This window comes from Falco biarmicus, chromosome 1, assembly GCF_023638135.1.
Source record: "Falco biarmicus isolate bFalBia1 chromosome 1, bFalBia1.pri, whole genome shotgun sequence".
NCBI lineage: Eukaryota > Metazoa > Chordata > Aves > Falconiformes > Falconidae > Falco > Falco biarmicus.
The window spans coordinates 32,664,442-32,683,385 of record NC_079288.1 but is presented as its reverse complement, the minus strand read 5'-3'; the positions used below and the strand labels follow the sequence as shown (position 1 = coordinate 32,683,385).

Sequence of the window (18,944 nt, the reverse complement as noted above, 5' to 3'; positions counted from 1 at the left end):
CGCTGGGCAGCCTGTGCCAGTGTCCCACCACCCTCACAGTAAAGAATTTCTTCCTTATATCTGATCTAAATCCGCCCTTTTCTAGTTTAAGACCACCTCCCCTTGTCCTAGGGCTACAGGACCTACTAAAAAGCCTGTTCCCACCTGCCTTACAACCGCCGAAGTACCACTGTAAGGTCTCCCCGGAGCTGCCCGTTCTGGCTGAACAAGCCCAGCTCTCAGCCTGTCCTGGTGGGAGAGGGGCTCCTCCTCCTCTAAACTGGGGAGAAGGGCTGGGGCATGAAGAAAGGCACCAGGAGGCTGGTTTCTTAAGGGGTGGGTTTGCTTTTTGAGGGGACCCACAGCACCACCAGAGAAAAGCAGCAACCACCACCATGTGCACCAGGATCTCCCCCAGCAGCGTGGTCCCACCACATTTGCACCCAACAAGGCATGAAGAGCGGGAGCTCACAGCTGCCTGGGCTGTGCACAATACCCCCACGATTTTAACCCAGACTATTCACCGACACTGACATCACCTCCCTTACCCCCAGGGGTGCAAAAGAGCCATGCTGAGCTCTGCAGAGCTGAGACCCCTCCCCACAGAGAAGGGGTTGCACCCTGCCCTCCCAAACTCCTCAACATCTTGAGACCAGCACAACCACCCAGCACCCCCAAGCCCAACACAAATTCCCACAACCAGGATGTCTGCCCACCCCCACCAGCCCACAGGGTTCACATTCCCACAGGGAATGAAAGAAGCCAAAAAATAGATTTTTTTTTTTCTTTTCCAATAGTCTCACTTTATTAGCTACCACATCAAGAGAGGATGTTGTGCTGCATGCAGCGGAAGACTGGAGTATTTCTAGTTCCTGTGTAACATTTCCTTTTTCTCTTAATAGTTGTAAACTGATATTTTGCTGTAAAATCACTGCATGCAAGTTTGAATGCAAACAGCAGTAGAAGAGGCTTTTTTTCTTTTTTTTTTTTTTTCACCATTCCCAATCCATAGTGCATGCTTTATTTACAACAAAAAGAAGTCATTCAGGGCAAAAATTACCATCAGAAAAACTGAGAAGAGGGTGGCAGAGACAAGGACTGCGGTTTGCACAATACCAGGAGGGAAATTGGCAAGTTGCACTTTATTTTATGGGTGCAAAAAGATGATTTGAGTATCAGTTGTCTGAAAGGAAAGCAGGCTGAGCAGAGAAGGTCAATACCGGACATGGGTAAAGGCAACATTAATTTAATTAGTCTGCAAACACAGAGGAGGCTGGGCTGCTGCAGGTCTGGAATAAATTAAGGGATTTCTCAGAATTTTTTTTTTTCTTTAAGGTAATTTCATCCCCAGCCACACATTTCCCCAGCACAGCTTGGCAACACACCATGCCCAGCTGCTGCTCCAAGAGATATAGGCAAGGTGCAAAGGTTTTGGCCAGGTCCATCACTCTGGAAGGGATCATAGCAGCATCCTACAGCCGAACCACCTCTGCCCAGAGCAGGGAGTTCTCAGGCGTGGCTGTGTGGGATGCAGAGGGAAACAATCCGAAAGCAGCAGGTTGTTTCAGTCTGGGTTCTCTGCACAGCCTGCACCGAGGGCAGTGTGGCTCAGGGTCTCTGGAATGTTGCACACTTACTGGTGCAGAGTCAAGAACTGCACAAAAGAACGGGGAAAATTTCCCAGAATGCCCTCTGCTATTACACTCTTCTGTGCATCATGCCCCGAGCAGCTCCCGTCTCGGTGGCCGTGCCACAGGATGGAGCCTGGGATGATAAAAGAGCTGTTCCAGCTCTGGTTGAGTAGAGCAGAGGATGCACAGGCTGGTTTAGGTTTGCTTTTCCCATCCATGGTCCAAGGATGTCTCCTGGTGGAGAGCAGGGTGCGATGAGCTGGCAGCATCCAGGCTGGGCTAGGGTGGGGAAAAACAGATTTTCTTGGATGTGCAACCCTGAGCTGGGCTGGGCAAGGGCTGCTCTGCAGCAGGAGCATTGCTGAGCAGGCAGAGAGGTTGGCATCACACAGGGACCTTAGCATCGCTCAGCACACAGCTGCAGGAACCACAGCCCTGCAGAGATGCTCGTTGCAAGTCAGCGCTCAGAGCAAGCTCTGCTGGGGGATGGGGGGGGAAAGAAATATTAAAAAAAATAATATCAAGAATAGGAAAATAACTCATCCAATTCAAAAGAAACAGCTCTGTGGCACAGCTGAATTGAGAACACGCCACACGACAGCATGCCAGCAGATGACAGGAGCGGTTGCAAGGGAAGTCATGGGACAACAGCGTGAACCAAGGGGGCTGAGGTTCAGGTTTCATACAACATGCGCAGCGTGTAGCTGGCCAACAATATATTCCAGTAGTGCTTATTGTGCTACTATCAACATCGCAATGCTTGAAGTTGTCCAGAGACAGCGAATGGTACCAAACCTGATCAGCGTCAGTCTGAGAGCATTTGACGCTCTCCTGCTATCGAGAACAAAAACACCTCCAGATGATCATTATGATCCTTAAAGCGCAGGTTGAAGACAATGGTTCTTGTGCAGACTTGCAACAAAAACAAACCCCCAAACCCCCTCCCCAAACAAACAAACAAAAAAACCCGCCCAAAGTTTGGAAGACCTCTAACTGTTCCAGCTAAGTTCAGTATTTGTGGTATTTTAAAGCAATAATCCTTGCACACATCAGCTAGTTGGTGGGAAGTATTTTCTCCCTTGGCTTCCCTCCTGCATGTGGTACGGCAAAGGGTTGGCAGCAGGGTAGTCCGAGGAGGGCCCAGGGGCTGCCCTTGGGGTTCGGCTAGTCACTACTACGCAGCTGGGAGGTGAGGAGGAGGTAGTCATGAGCTCGAAACGTGGGTGGGCTCCTACAGCAACAGAGCGTGTGAGTTCCTGGGGCGAAAGGAACCGCACATGGTGGCTGGAAATGAACACAAACCAACCCCAATCTCTGGTTCCCTGTGAGCGCAGAGCGGCTCCCTATTTCACCTTCTCGTTACTGTGTTAGTGGTGGATCTTCTCAGCAAAGGATGGACCACAATATTGCTCAAGTGTACCAAATCAGAACAAAAGCTCAAGCAGGACTCACAGGATTACATCAGTGACACAGGCTTTAGCCTAATCACAACAACACAGATACCAGGCTATAGTTACGACCCACACTAAACAGCTTTTTCATTATTGCAACTGAGGTATCGATATCACACAAGCAGAACGGGCTGATGCTCCGACACCAGCACTGAACCCCCTCTAGGCTGGACGAGAGCATGGCCGGGCCGGTGGCCACACATCCCGCTGGGAGATAAAGGAGCCACAAGCCAGTGGTGATGGGACGAGCCACACGAGCGGAGGCTGGAGGAACACAGAGCATCACACATACACACACACAACGGGAACGCTATCACTGTGTGCGTGAGACTAGTGAGAAAGAGGAACAGTCAGAGGGTAAATATTGCTTGACAAAATTACACATCAGGATAATTCAATGACAACCCCCCCAAAAAACCAAACCAAACCAACCAAAACCCCAAAGGAAGATAATATAAAAGATATGGGTTAGTTTTCAGGTGGAGGTGAGGACAGGGCACAGAGGATGCTCGGAGGAGGCAGAAGTGTGCTGCTGCCCTGGGACCAGAGGCGTGTAGCAAGGCATGACTGCGCTGGAAGACGGACATCAGAGATCTACAGGGGCTTGGCAGAGGATGGGCCATTTGGGGAGGTTTGGGCAGTGGCTCCTTTTAATCACTGGCAACGTGGTTCTCGTTTTGGAGGGTGTGCCAGCGTTCAATCTTCTTGTCCTTGTTCTTCAAGCATTCGTACCAGTGTTTCAAGCGCTCCCCCTTAGCCGTAATGCCGAGCTGACAGCCGCCTGGAAGAAAGGGAGAAGAGGAGACATCTTATTCAGGGATGATGCTGATGTTCCAATAAATTACTTCCATGGGGACAGACCCCACGTTTGTAGCATTCCTTTCCACCTCCTGGATTTAAAATCTCATGGAAATGAGCAGAGGTGCTCTGCCTGCACGGAAGACCCCATGGGATGCTGGAGATGGGGCAGCACGGTGAGTGCACTCTATTTGGTGGCGTGATAACAAGCACCCAACCAACTTGCACAGTCCCATCTCAAAGCTCAGCCTGAGGCTCCTCACAGGACAGGCAACCTACGCACCCCTCCTGTACAGCCAGCACTGCATTGGGCATCAAAACCATACCACAGAGTGCAGAGACTTTCAGCTCACCGATGTAATCATTCGATTTTCCGATGTCGTAATCCCAGACAGAAATGTCCAGTGACTTCTTGGCCAGGTCGCTGTGTTTTATATCATAGAAGAACTCCTGCAGGAGGAGAACACCCACGTCACACCAAGCACCCCAGGAAAATACACCCAGAAAACTGCAGTTAAGGAATTGTAAGTGATGTCTCTGTACAGCCCAAATTCAAAATCCAGAGAGAGGATAATTAAAATACACTAACAAAGAGCAAATGCTCCTTTCCCTGGGGCACTTGTCCTCCCAGGATCACAGCATGCTGCACAAACCCCTAAGCTGAGCTCATCCCCTGTATCTAAGCGAGCACTTTGCAGGTGTCCCACCAAAGCAGCACCACCCGCAGGGACCCCCAGGGATGCTCATCCCACCCACGGCACTGGGGTGACATGGAGCCAGCAGCACCAGAGGAAAGTCCCATAGCAAAGCCATTCCCAAAACATTCCTGGGCGCAGAAGGGGAAAGGAACCCAAGCAAGGATCTGAACGTCAGGGAGTTTGTCTTCAACCTCCTCCATCCAACATAGTAATTAGCTAAGCTGATTTAATAATATATATAAAAAATAAAATAGATCCATCCTTACCTCATTAAACTCAGGATTCAATGTTTTCTTCTTAATCTGTGTCTTGTGCTTGGCCTTTTTTCCCATGTCAGGTTTCAGCCAACTGGGGGCAACAGAAAACAGCTCAAAACTCAAGTTCAAGAACAGTGTGAGCTTATAAGGTAAAAAAAGTGAGGTTTGGGGCTAGAAAAAAAGCAACAGAAGATACTTATTTAAGTGAAAGAAATTGTTTACCCACCCTCTCTTCCCACTTTCTAAAATGAGCTAAAATAAATGTAAAACCAGTAAAATCCTGAATACTTTTTTTTTTCTTTCCCCCTCTTGGATTGCCAGACAAGACATGGGAAACTAGGTGCCGAGCTCAACAGAAACCGCTCTGGGAGAGCATCTCTTGCTCAGAGCGGCTGGGTAAGCTTCAGACACCAGAAAGCAGCGAACCCTTGATGTCCTTCCAAACCACACACTGGTCCCAAGGTTTTTTCCCCACAAGCCACGCTAAAAGAAATGGTTGTAGGAGTTTTATGGAGAAAAAGTGGGTGAACTCTGCATTTTGCTGGGGAGGAACCTGCCGAGGCAGACGGCGGGGAGCAGCTGAAATGGTCAGGGCATACAGAAGATGAGCAGCTGGGCTGGACAACAGCAGACGAGGGCAATCACAGGGCCAGTCACCCAGTCTGGCCACTGGAAAAACCAGCCAAGAATGTGTGAATGCGTCCAGAGATGGGGAGAAGTATGGAAAAAAAAATAATACAAAATTAATCCATTAGTGTTTAATACCACACAGACTAGTATACTCAGCCGAGGTAGGTTCATCTAGCAAATGTGGGAAAAATTAGGGGCTCGGGCTTTGCAGCCTGGCTGCAGACCCAGAACTAAATTGTGGAGTTGGGATTAATTAGATCTGTAGTAGAAATTGATTTAAAAATGGAAAGCCACCATCTTTTGTTTGTTGAATGGAAAATATAAAAAAATAAGAGGCACCCTGAGAGGGAAAACTACTCTGTTCCACTCAGCTGCAGAAGACGTGCAAAATGTTCAACGTAGGATTTATTGAATGAGTTTTAGGGAGAACAGAGGTTTTTTTCTGAAGGCAAAACAACCAGCAACAAAAACTACAACCAGGAATGGCTGCAGGGTTCTCTCCATGTCACAGTTTATGAGGTTCGAGTTCAAACAATCTTATCCCCCCACTGTTGGCAGGAGCCACCCGACAAGCGCCGCTCCCCCATCGCCTGCCTCCGCAGCCGAGCGTGCCGACGGGCGAGATGCTGCTGGAGGAGACCCGCTCCATGTCACAGTAAGGCATTGCCAGCGCCGACCGCAGCAAATACCACTGTCTGTCTTAAGCTAAATTGTTCGCAGCGGGGACACGGCATGGGACAAGGACAGGCAGGGCAGGGTGATCCCAGGTACAACCAGCACGTGTGCCTGTGGGGCAGCAAGGGGGAGCACATGCTCCTCGTCATGCGTGGAGGGACATTCAAGCCACCCCTGCCCTGCGGCCATGGTGGGTCAGAGCTGGAGAGGAGGACCTCTTGGCCTCCAGCTCCATGGGACAGGTGGGCAGGGCGATCCCAGGTACCCCAGGTACAACCAGACGTGTGCCTGTGGGGCAGCAAGTGGGGCACATGCTCCTCATCATGCGTGGAGGGACATCAAGCCACCCCTGCCCTGCAGTCAGAGCTGGAGAGAAGGACCTCTTGGCCTCCAGCTCCGCGGCTATGAGATGGCTGTTGGGTCAGTGCATTTGGGATGGACCTGAGGGCTGGGTGAGTCACTAACTTCAGCCATGGCAGGGCTGTTACCACCTCGCGCAGGCATCGCTGGTGGGCAGCTCACTCCAGCATGAAGCCTCAAAGTGCTTGGAAAACGCTGTCCTCTCTCCAGGGGTTTTGGAAGGAGATCTCAGCTACTGCTGAAGGACAGCGGGTGGCCCCACGACCACAAGTCACCGCGCTAAGCCACCCCCAGCCCTCACTTACAGTTTAACGAAAGGGTCTGAGTATCCGTTGGCATCCATAGCTGCTAAATGCACGCAGCGTACGATGCCGACGATCAAGCCGCCCTGCTGGGTGCTGTACATGAGGGACACAAGGATCTTCCCACGCTCCTCCACATCCCCACCACGGTCTACCTGCAAGGGGAAGCAACCAGAGATGGGGACGCAGGGGCTGAGCGAAGACGACCGTCAACTGCAGAGCAGATGAGGCAAGATGGACACAAAGGAACCTTGTATCCCCATAAGGGGGGGGGGGGGGGGAAGGAAAAAAAAAAAAAAAAGGCTTGTATATGAGAGGCAATGGATGAAACATGCGTGGAGCCTGTCATCCTCCAAGGACTCTTACCTCCTCTTCGTACAATGCCATCCCACGGGATGAGCCAGTTGTTCCAGCACGCTTCATCTTGGATGGAGAAGGGAAAAAAAGAGACTGCCATGAGTTACTGCAGCTGGGAGAGGCACCGTCCCATGGCAAAAGCATCCCTGGGAGCCCAGCCCTGCTCTTTGGCTAGAGCCAGGAGTGGAAGGGGACTCAGGTACGTTCACCCGCTCCATCAACCTTCATCTCAGAAGACTCAGCACCTCACCTGCAGCACTGGGAAGCAGAGCTCAGGGATGGAGCCACCCACCCTCTCCCCCTCAGTGGACACACACATCAGCATAGCCCAGTGACACCAGCAGATCCACAGCCACCAGAGATGTCCCCAGAGTCACTTCCCCTGGCTTCCCACCACTTTCTTATCCTTGACCTTGACCTTGTCACATCAGCCCAGGCATGGGTAGGAATCCAACCCCTAAAAATACCAGTGAGGTCAGGTGCCTACAGCTCTTGGCTGGTTCCAGCTCCAATCCCATCCCTAGCTCCCTCCCATGCCATCTGTTAGCAGCCTCAACATTAATGGCAGCAGAAAGAAATTTCAGAGAAACTCACTGGTATTACTCTCTCCAAGCAGATGTTGAAGTTCTTTTTCTGATTGGCTTTGAGTTTTTTCAAGGAAACTCTAGTTTCTCCAATAAACTCATTGTGGCCAAATTTGTCTTCATCACATACGGAGATCCTGAAGGGAACAGGAGAGGTGAACATCGACCATGCTGGAGCAGTACCTGACTCTAGAGCACAAACCCACTCCTGCAGGGGCACTGCTCAGGGAGTGAACAAAGCAAAGCACCACCAAAGCCTCCATCCACCTGGCTCTTCTCTGACCACAAGCAGTCAGAAAACCAAACTTCTGTTTTGTCAGAAAAACGAACATTTTTAATATACGCTCTGCGATGGGGCAAGAAATCAAAAGGTGGAAGTTTCCCGTGGACAGAAAATGCCAAAAAGTTTTAGAGACATTGAAATGTTTTGCTGGGATACTGTCAAATCAGGCATGGATACACAATACATGTATCTCTGTGCTGATAAGAATAATAGTAATGCCAATAAATTTAATATTATATGACAGGGTCAAAGCATCTTTCCTTCTCTTCTTAAAAGGAACATTAAAATCAGCATGTTCATGTGAAGCATGTTGATTTTGACCAAAAATCCTGCATTTCCAGGTGCCCTGTCAACACCTGCACTTTGTTGCCCATGCCCTCCTGAGGAAGGCTGGCTCTCGATGCTCTGGGCAAGGATGCCCACAGTCCCCATCCCACTGCACCATGGGGTACCCCAGCTCCTCTGCTTGCCTGAGGGTTTTCCTTTGCATGTCCTCATCTGTGATGCCGTGGTACACCAGGGTCTCGTTCCACACAGGGTTACGGGTGTTGCGCAGCGTCTTCGTCCTCAGCTTATTTGACTACGGCATGAAAACATGGCATAATTACACCCAGAACTCCTCCGCACCTAAATTCCAGCTCCCAGCAGTGGACTGTAAATTAGATGCTCCATCACTTCTGGCTCACAAGAGGTGGTTTGACTGGGCTCTGCAGGATGTCGCCGCTGCCTGCTGAGGCTGTCGCGCCAGTGAGCCATCAACTTCAGGTGAGCATCACCGACCCGACAAGGTGGACCTTTATGCAAACACCAGGGACTCAGCCGCCTGCAGGGGTGAGGGCAGCCTTCACCCCCGGCTTTTTACACTGTCTGGGGTCTGCTCCTTCAAGGACGCTTGTACAAGAAAAAGTTGCACAGAGCAGGCTGTGCGGGGGCTCTCGTGGTCTAAAGGAGATGCCAGCTTGGGAAAAAATGAGTTCTGTCACTTGCTCATGTTTCTTTTGCAAAACACGTGTGCAAAATACAAAAAAAAAAAAAAAAAAAAGCTCAGCAAACAAGAGGGCAATAGAAATCAAAGCAACTCCCAAGACCACAATACCTTGATTTATTCTGCACAAAACCAGAAAGTTCCTGCACATAAAGTAAACGTGTCAATGGTTTTATTATAATTTTTTCCCCTTCTTTCACCCTTAGTTCCTCTAAGCAAAACTCTGCTGCAGGAAAGAGCTCAGGGGCTGCAAAGCAAGGAGCCAGCACCCCTTGGGCACTGGGCTAGTGGTGATCATCCCCCTCCTCCAAGGTTTCCCCACTGAGATCAGCTTAGCTGGGCTGGGGAGTGAGATTTTCAGGGTTTTCTTTTAGAGGGGTTTATTCTATGGTTATTTCTTTATAACTGTAATGAGAACATGCTGCAGCTTCAAAGCAAACGGATCGTTCAAACTCTGGTAATAATTAGATATTTTTTTGGTCAGATGTTTTGTGATGCCTTAACAGTGTCACCTCCTCTTGAGCTCCCCTCCAGCCCTAAGCAGATCCCTGTCTGCAGGATGAGCTGTTCCTCAGGTATGGGAGAACATCTGCAAGCATCATCACTTTTCAGAGATACCTCCCGGGTCAAATATAGCAGCAGTGAGCAGTGGCACAGAGAAATCAAGTGGAGAAAGTCTGACACAAGGAAGGGACCTCAGGGGGCTTTGAGGAACCTCTGCTCCATCCCCAGCCCCAAACATGCCCAAACCAGGTAAAGCCTCACCTTGCTGGCTCCAGGCAAGAGGTGCAGTTTGACATAGGGATCTGCCAGGCCATTTGAGTCCATTGGTTTTAAGCCCTAAAAGATAATAAAGAAAACGTGGTGCCTGAACCCTCCTCAAGCAAAGCCAGGGAAGAGAAAAAGCTACTCGTGAAGCAACTCAGTAAAAAGAAGAATGTGTTCAGCAAGCCAAGAGCCTTGTTCTCTGCCCCAAGCAGGCATGGGTACCACGATGCATTAAAACATCAGACCCACTGGAGGAAAAGCCCCACAGACCTTCCCATCCAGGAGCAGCTGTGCCAGCGGGGCTGGGCTGGGTCTCCCAGGGGAGCAGCCTCTGCCAGCGGCCACACTGCTTCCATCCCATGGCCCCAGGGGAGCTGGGAGCCAGACAAACTTAAATTGGTGAAAGAAGGGGAAAAAGAGGACCGCTTACTTTGGCCTTGATGAGGGTGCAGTGCAGGGAGCTGTTCTCCTGGTCGTAGAGCAGGCTGAACTCCAGTGCTCCCAGCGTGGCTGGCAGCGAGAGAGAGAGGAGGAAGAGTTGGAAATAGGACCTCGTTAAAAACCCAGCCAATAACTGTGTTTAATCAGCCCTGATTAGGAATAATTAGAAAGATTTGCAGTTCAAATGTAAAAGCCATGTGAGACTGCGCTGGCATCAGCCACGCACAAGCCCAGGCAGAGTCACGAGCTGCAGCCATCGGAGCTTTGCAAAGGTGGAACTGCCCAGGGAGGGCAGCCTGGGGCTGAGCTGACTTTAATATTTGCCAGGCAAAGGAGGACGTAACCCTAAAAACCCTTCTCAGGGCAATGCCACCCCAGGACCACCCTGAGAAGGTGTTCCACCATGGGTGGCCAGCATCTCCCCAAGGCTCGGGGACTGGCCCCCGTTTTGACTTGTTGGACCCCAGTTCAGCCTTGTCTTCACGTGCTCACCAGGAAAAGATCACAGGGATGAAGAGTTAGCACAGAACCTCAGCTGAGCCCATCTGCTCCTGCCTGAGCAGGATTTCTGCACCTGCTCCCAACCCGGAGCAGCTCTTCCCACCCTGGGTGGGAACAGGCTGGACAGGCAAAGCACTGCCCTGCCACAGGCACTCGCCCTCATGCAGCAAATTCCCTTTGAGGGAAGCAGATGCCTGAGCACCAGGATCTCAACAGCATAAAGGCACTGAAGCCACCAAGCCTTTCCTACAAACAGCATTTCTTGCAGCGAACGATGCTCTGATGGAAAGAGGCAGCCGCCTCTGGGACTCAAATTTGGAAATGGGAAGGTTGTGTGAGCACAGAGCCTAAACCAGCATGCATCAGAGCTCAGTAATTTTGTGTAAAACAGACTGAAGATCCCACGAGCTGCACTGAACTGATTGAGCAGGGACAGCCTGTGAGACCCTGTCCCAGCAGCCCCACAGGGAAGGAACATCCCCCAAGGACTCTCTGCCAGAGACCCACGACCTTATGGTGCAAGTCACGGTCCTGCAGCAGCCACCTCCCTCAAAATCCCAGGTTTCCCAAAGAAACCACTCACTCCCCCTCCAGCTGAGCACCCCGGGTACATACTGCCTTCATCAGAGTCATAGCTGTTGGCATCCTCCTCCTCTTCCTCCTGGGGTGGCTGCCGCGGCGGGGCAGTGGATGCCGGCGGGATGGTGGGGGGCTGCCGGGCTGGCCTCTCCTCTCTGGCAGAGGGCACAGTGTAGCCCCCTCCTCGCTCCTCCCTGGCAGCGGCACGGGCCAGCTCCGGGGGTCCCAGTGGCGGGCTCGCTGCGAGAAGGACCCTGTTAGCCCCCGGCACGCTCTGCTCCCCAGCCCCTCGCAGGCAGCCAAACTTTACCTTGTCTCTCCGGGAACCGGCTGGCTGCCCCAGGACCCGGTCTTGCTGCTGCCGGTGGCGCTGGGGACAGACACAGCATTACCGGAGCATTCACCTGGGCCATGCCCTCCATCCCTCTCCCACCCCAGCACCAGCACTGTCCCAAGCAGGAGGGTCTCCACCCATGGCAGGGCATTGGGGTGTCCCCCCCAGGAGCTGAGCATCCTGGCCACATCCCCATTGCATCCTACCTGGGGGTGCTGCTGGACCAGGACCAGGAGCGGGGCTGGCAGCGGCTGGTGGGGGTGGCCGTGGGGCTTGCAGGGAGTTGGTCCTCTTCACGCCTGCAAGGAGAGCGGGGGGTCAGCAATGGTGTTCAGGCCCCGGGGGCTTTGGCTGTGGGTTATAGCTGGAATCAGCCAGAGGCAGCAGGGAAGAGAGAGGTTTGGCCGATGGATGGAGGTGGCCCAGATAGCAGCTCAGCCCTGCATGCTTTTGGGGAGCAGGGTGCAGCCCGGGCTGGAGTAGGGAGCATTGCACTAGGGGGACCCCGTGCTGCACCGATCCACCTGCAAAAGGGAAATGCAGGAGGATGGATGTGGTTGTGGCCAGGCACTGGTCTGAGCTGGAAGGTGAACAAACCCATGAGCATCACTGAGATGCCCATCACACCCTTGTCCCCCTGCACACCAGGACTACTGCTGCATGGCATCCCCCCGAGATGCACGCACATCCCACAGCAGCAACGGGGCACAGATGCACAAGGGTTACCCACCCAAACACAAATTAAAACACCAGCTCCCCCAGGCAGCCCCAAACGCCCCTCTCCAGCTATTACCTGACTACCCTGTCATTGAATATTCCTTTCTTCCCCGGGGAATTAAAGACAACTTGGACATTTTCCAGCTGTTTTTAGCTTCACCAGTTAAATTCACAAGCTCAGCTCCTAGATGAAGAGCGGTCTCTGCACGTGCCTCCCCTTCTAGAGACACCTGGGGAAGACTCAGGCACCACTGCACCCTGTCAGCCACCCGTTTGTGTCACAGCCATTTACAATAGCTTGCAGCACATAAAATTTTCATGAAACAAGAAATGACATCCCCAGCCAGACCCCTGCCAGCAAAGCACGGGCTCCCACTGGCGCGGCTGCTCCACATCTGCTCCTTTGGCAGCATTTTGTGGGGCACATGCCTGCCCCAGCAGCAACGGGGTGGGGTGGGGGGCACAGCAGCATGAAAAATGCTTCTGCTTCAGGTCCCAACTCAGTTGCATTTCATCTCTGCTTAAAATTGGCCTGGTAAGCACCGAGCCCACTCCTCCCTTCACTTACAGCTCTTGTATGGTGCACGGGGCTTTTCAAGCTCATGTCCTTTCACGAGCCATAAGATGCCCCTCTTAGGGAAAAGCACGCAGGATCCTGCCTCTCCTCCCTGCATGCAGGGAAAGGGATGGGGATCCCCCTCCATGCCTCCCCCTGATCCCACCAACACCCAGGACCTCCCCATCAGCAAACTCCACGGAGCAGTGTAAAACAGCAGGCGAGTGGCGTGGGAAGCAGGTGCCAAAGCATTGCAACATGAAATCCCTCAGCATCACTTCGTGCTGCCCATCGAGCGGAGACAACCCTGGTCTGGCTGCTGGCTTTGCAACCCCCAGCCCTCTCTTCCCAGGCCCGCAGAAGCACCGCTCTCACCAGGGCTCCTGCTGACCCCGCTCTCAGCAGCATAGTCGCGGCCATCGGTGTCCCCGCCAGCGTGCTCGCTGCCGCACGGGCCCGGCCTGCCCTCGGCCGGCTTGCGGCCAGGCACCACGTAGCTCCCCCGGGCAGCCGCCGTCGTGTCACTGCCTGCAGGAAGAGGGATAAAGGCAGCAGTGATGCTGGCACCCTGTCCGCCCAGTCGTCCCCTGAGCCAGCAGGGAGAGGAGCTGCTGGGGTGATGCCCAGCTTGGGTACCAGCAGGAGGAGAATGGGTATGGCCACTGCAGCATCACCCCCAGAGCACTGGGGACTGCCAGCCAGCTGCAGGAGGGCTTCACACCATCAAACCTGCACACGGTGGTCGCGAAAGCCCAAAGGACATGGCAAACCATGAGGGCACTGGGACACACGCAAGCGCCACGGGAAAACACGGCCAGAGGCATCCATCAATTGGTCCTCAGCACCCATCAAACCCCTAATGGCATTACAGCTCCATGGTCCCCAGGACACGAGGATCACATTTTCTTTTTGCTGATCATCTTCCATTTATTAGCGAGACAACGGTGACAGCTGCCTTTGCCTCTCACTTCCATCCACCCAGCAGCGGCTGTCCCAGGGTGCCAAGACCACTTCGCGGTGATAAATTGCAACCCACGGATGTGATGAAAAAGGTCTCTGTGCTCACCTGGCTTGTGCCAGAGATGCCAGGTATAAATCTTTGCTGTGACATAAATGGGATTTTTACCCTTGGCTGGGCTCTCAGGGTCGCTGAGTGCAATGAGAAAGTGAAACGCAACAGATTGCAAGTGGGGAAGAAGAGGGGGGTAAAAACGCTACGATGCTAAAGAGGGGAGAGGAGGGGAAATGAGCATCCACAACCGGGAGCCCTGTGGTGCAGAAATAGCGATGCAATAAATAATTTTCCAAAAGAGCTTTCGGAAAATCATGGGCACGTCATGAGCATGCTGATCACCAGGAGGGACCTGCGGAGCTGACAAAACTTCGCCAAATTACAGATGAGCTGGTGGCTTAATAAAAGCAGCCTGTTGCAGAGCTGGGAAGCTTAACGGCACCAGCTACCATTGTGATTAAATAGTCTTAATTAAGTTGTTTCCCCAACTGCTGCTGCACGGAAAGATGAAGATATGACTCGGCACAACCTTGCCGAGGCTCAGCCGGAGGCCCCCACTGGCACTTTGAGCTGTAGCATGGGCCGAGCCTGGGTATCCCACCATGGGCACAGGTCCATGGGGCTCCCCCCAACCCCACCCCCCCCAAGACACACAGGATGCATCCCCACTGAGATGTTGCCTGCCTGCAGCCTGACATGGAGCAAAGCCTCTGGCAGCCGAAATTGGAAAATCAAACGCAGTGCTGTTAAAACCTTCCTGCACACCAATAGCCAACTGGGTTATCACTGTCACAAGAGACCCTGGGTAAAGGAAGGGTGGGACGGAGAGGACCGCTTCAGGGGGGTTGTGTCCTCAGCCCCCCACAGCTGAGGAAGGGGAGAAGAAGGGAGGGTTTGCAGGTGCTCCCACGGTAACCATCGCCCAGCTAGGAGCAGATGGCGTTGGGTCAGGTAACCTCATCGCCTTGGCACTCCGATGTTGAACTGTGAACATGGGAGCTTCTCACTCAAAATTAACTCCCAGTGACACGGCCGGTCTGGCAGCACCCCTATCCCTGGGCTCCTGCTGGTGCTGGCAGCAGTGCCTGGGGTATACGGTCCAGAGCAACGCAGGGCATACGCGAGTTAGAAAGATGAGCCCTGGCGAGGAACGTGGCTTTGCCCCTGTAAGCAAGAGGCACCGATGCTGCTGCTTACCGCAGCCCCCTCAGCCGGCATTGGTATTAAACATGATGCAGGCAGAGCCTCAGCGGGCTGCAAGTGCTGGAGGGGACAAAGTATAACCATTCAAAATAAAAATAAATTAAAAAAAAAATAAAATTGCTGCTGCATCCTTACCTTGCTCTGCTACCCATGTACAGCACAAGCCTGGGCGCAAAGCCCCGGCACCAAGAGCTTTGGTGGGGGAAACATGGACAAGCGCCAGCCCCCCGCAAGCTGCCTAAAATTTCCACGGGAGGTTTTCCAAGGATTGCCATTAACTAAGCAGAACACCTGCCAATCAGCAGCAGGAACCACCACCTACGGAGGCAATTCTGCTCGGTGCGGCGTTCCAGCCCAGGCGTGCGCGGTAGGTGGGGAAGCCCCAGAATAACTCGGTCCCCGCGCTGTGGGTGGCAGCAGCAAGGAGAGGTCCTGCTGCAGCCTCCCGCGGGAAAACACCGCAGGGGAAGGAGAGAGGGAGAAAGGGAGCTCAGCACAGGTGGCACCCAGGCAGCGGCACAGGGGAGCGTGCGAACGCTGGTGCTTACCATCGGCGTCCTGCTCAGCTGGGGGCCTGGCGTCCGCCTGGCCTTGGGGGCACAAACAGAGGGAGAAGTGGTGAAGCTGCAGCCGGCCCACCCCACCAACACCATCCCAGGATGTGCTGCCACTCTTTCCCCACGCTTCCTTTTTTATTCTGATTTTTCCAGGCTACTGCATCACCGTGTTCATACCCAGGCACTGCATGAACCCCCGGCTGGGCACCCCAGATTCCCACCCAGAGCTGCTTTGCTGGAGGATGCCCCTGCAAACCAGCCCACACTGACTGGGACAGCCTGGAGGAACCCTCAGCAGGCAGGGAGGGCAGCGGGGCAACTCCTGAGCCCTTTAGAAAACAGGCAGCAGGTCCACGACTGCTCTGGATGCTCTTTGCTAGGGTTTGCCCTTGCAAACGATGGGGAGAAGATCCAACGCCCCACCAGCAGGACCCTTGCCCTGTCACCCACTGTCACCTACCTCGGGTGGGCGTGCGGGAGGGGAGTTTCACGTCCTGGGCGGGCAGCTCCGATGGGCTGGGCTCACTCGGGGCTTGGGGGCCCTTGTTCTTGCTGACAGGCATCGGCTGGGGCAGCACTTGCTTGGGCAAACCCTTGAAGAACCAGGCACCGGAGCGCTTCCACACCTGGGGGGTACAGGCAGAGGGGTGGCACCCACGTCCTAGTGGGATGCTGGGTGCAGACCTGGCAGTCTCTGTCCCCCACTGCATCGCTTGGGTCCACCTCCAGCAGGCACCCCTGTACCCCCCTGCTCTGCAGCAGCCCCATGGCCCATCCTGCTCATTAATTAAGTCTTCAGCTTTTGCACACTGCAGGTAGCAGGGAGCTAATCTCTGGCCAAAATAGCCTCTTCAACCCCAAGACTTTGTTTTGGTTTGTGGTGGGGTTTTTTTGTTTTTTTTTTTAAATAGTATTTCATATAGGAAACAAGATCACCCTGTAAGAACCAGGCTCTGATAGCTGGGCCAGGTTTAGCAGTGTCAGAAGACAAAGCTGAAAGTCCCTGGGAGCATCCCCCAGTCTGCAGCTGGTCCCACCTCAGAGCTCTGGCATGGGGACAGTGCACAGGGTGAAACCAAGGGCAGGGACCGCATCCCTGCTCCCGTAAACCCCCCAGGGCAGGGGAAGCACAGGGGCTGCCCCACTCACCTCCCGCTGCTCGCTGCAGATCTTGCAGAGCCAGATGGCATGGGGCCGGCTGTTGGTGGTCTCCACCCCACACTTGGTGCAGACGTTCTGCAGAGAAAGGAAAGTGCTGGGTGACGGTGGGGGAGCCGTGGCCACCAAAAGCTCCTACTACACCAGCACCTTAAGGAGAGCTGGTTAACAAGAGCCCTCCCGGCACAAACATTAATGATTGCAGAACCCCCCCAGGGATGCCCCCTCGTGCGGAGGAATGCCAAGCAATTCAGGATGCACCGAAGGACCAAGGTGCCCCTTTTTGCACCAGGGAGCAAGCTGTGTGGGTCTCGGGGGGCTCACCCAGCGGTGGGGCACGGGGAGGTGCCTCACCTTCTTGCAGTCCTCGCAGACGACGCAGGCAGATCCCCGTGGCCCCAGCTGCTCCCCGCAGAGGATGCAGCGGTTCACCCCATCCCCCAGCACGCTCCGGCGCATGTCCTCCAGCCGGGTCATGAGTCGCCTGGCAGAAAGGGGACGAGGGCTGTCAGGAAAGGCACCATGTGGCCAGGACGTGGGGTTCCCACTCCCAAGGATGGCTGCTGTTTGATTATTGAATCATTGAATGGTTTGGGTTGGAAGTGGCCCTAAAGATCATCTGCCTGAAAGGAGGTTGTAGTGAGGTGGGGGTCAGGTTCTTCTCCCAGGTAACAAGTGACAGAACAAGAGGAAACAGCCTCAAGTTGCACCACGGAAGGTTTAGATTTAATATTAGGAAAAATTTCTTCACCCAAAGGCTGGTCAAGCATTGGCACAGGCTGCCCAGGGAGGTGGTGGAGTCACCATCCCTGGGAGTGTTTAAAAAAACACGTAGATGCAGTGCTTGGGGACAGGGGTTAGTGATGGACTTGGCAGTGCCGGGTTAACAGTTGGACTTGATGATCTAAAAGGTTTTTTCCAACCTAAATGATTATATGATCTCACTCCAACGCCCTGCCACGGGCAGGGACACCTTCCACCAGCCCAGGTTGCTCCCAGCCCCATCCAGCCCGGCCTTGAGCACCTCCAGGGATGGGGCACCCACAGCTGCGCTGGGCAGCCTGTGCCAGTGTCCCACCACCCTCACAGTAAAGAATTTCTTCCTTATATCTGATCTAAATCCGCCCTTTTCTAGTTTAAGACCACCTCCCCATGTCCTAGGGCTACAGGACCTACTAAAAAGCCTGTTCCCACCTGCCTTACAACCGCCGAAGTACCACTGTAAGGTCTCCCTGGAGCTGCCCGTTCTGGCTGAACAAGCCCAGCTCTCAGCCTGTCCTGGTGGGAGAGGGGCTCCAGCCCTGTGATCAGCTGCTCCTTTTCCTAGTGCAGCTTCCAGCAGAGCCTCTCCTCTTCCAGCTACAGGAACGCAACCAGGGGAAAAGACACATCCCAGGGGATATGTCAGAGTATTACATTCCCCTATAGCTTTGTAATGCATGACTATTAACTTCCGCTGGCACTGCCAGAGAGCAGATACCAGGCCCAGTGCCCGCATACACACATGCATAAAATCCATCAGAGCCAGTGCCTTCGCACAAAGTGCTTCGGCATCAGGGAAGCGGCTTTTTCCCCCCACACAGAAAGATTTCCACCCAGTCCCAGTGACTGCTCAGCGAAGAGCTGCAAAAGGAGATCTTCAAGAGCTCTGGCAGGAGGACTGAGCGAATTAATTTTCTCATTTTCTAAGGAAAAATATTGCATATAATTTACTTTATGGAAATGCTTAGCCCTTTGAGTGAAATGCAAAAAGCCCACTGGAGAGCAGGCTATAAAAGCACATCTGTTTCTTGCAAAGGTAAAAAAAAAAAACAAACCAAACAAAAAAGCCACAAAAAAACCCTCCACAGCTAAGCAACTTCTGAAAAACCAGCAGCGGCAAAAGCAGTTTGTAAAGCAGGAGCAGGAGTGAGCTGCCTGCCAAGCACCCGAGAGATGGCGGCGAGCTGTACGCTCAGTTAACCCAGAATCCTGGCCCTAAAAATAGTACTAGAAGGGAGAAAGGATGCATTATTTATGCCTTTCAGTGAGGAAGGAGAAGGAATGAAGAAGGGAAGGAGAAGACCCAAGCCCACCAGAGAGAGCAGCAGCCCCCTCGCCCGCAGGGCTGCCATCCGCTCCCACGGCA

At 53.4% G+C, this 18,944-nt stretch overlaps 1 protein-coding gene across 6 annotated transcripts in view; it reads right to left on the bottom strand.

Moving 5' to 3' along the window:
• Positions 1 to 921: 921 nt before the first annotated feature.
• The window catches only part of RPH3A (rabphilin 3A), a 36,117-nt gene continuing 18,094 nt past the window's right edge, over positions 922 to 18,944 (bottom strand). For 5 of the 6 annotated variants that reach the window (XM_056358019.1, XM_056358027.1, XM_056358010.1 and 2 more), the window contains 17 exons: positions 17,171 to 17,300; positions 16,808 to 16,894; positions 16,119 to 16,284; positions 15,650 to 15,691; positions 13,262 to 13,414; positions 11,820 to 11,912; positions 11,590 to 11,649; positions 11,316 to 11,519; positions 10,189 to 10,268; positions 9,756 to 9,830; positions 8,476 to 8,585; positions 7,733 to 7,859; positions 7,148 to 7,204; positions 6,785 to 6,936; positions 4,824 to 4,905; positions 4,213 to 4,309; positions 922 to 3,842 (listed from right to left, as the gene is read on the bottom strand). In XM_056358019.1, the coding sequence (XP_056213994.1) occupies positions 3,712 to 3,842; positions 4,213 to 4,309; positions 4,824 to 4,905; positions 6,785 to 6,936; positions 7,148 to 7,204; positions 7,733 to 7,859; positions 8,476 to 8,585; positions 9,756 to 9,830; positions 10,189 to 10,268; positions 11,316 to 11,519; positions 11,590 to 11,649; positions 11,820 to 11,912; positions 13,262 to 13,414; positions 15,650 to 15,691; positions 16,119 to 16,284; positions 16,808 to 16,894; positions 17,171 to 17,300 (1,846 nt within the window). In that variant the 3' untranslated portion in view covers positions 922 to 3,711. The remainder of the gene's footprint in view (positions 3,843 to 4,212; positions 4,310 to 4,823; positions 4,906 to 6,784; positions 6,937 to 7,147; positions 7,205 to 7,732; positions 7,860 to 8,475; positions 8,586 to 9,755; positions 9,831 to 10,188; positions 10,269 to 11,315; positions 11,520 to 11,589; positions 11,650 to 11,819; positions 11,913 to 13,261; positions 13,415 to 15,649; positions 15,692 to 16,118; positions 16,285 to 16,807; positions 16,895 to 17,170; positions 17,301 to 18,944) is intronic. The other variant, XM_056358050.1, reaches the window with a different exon arrangement.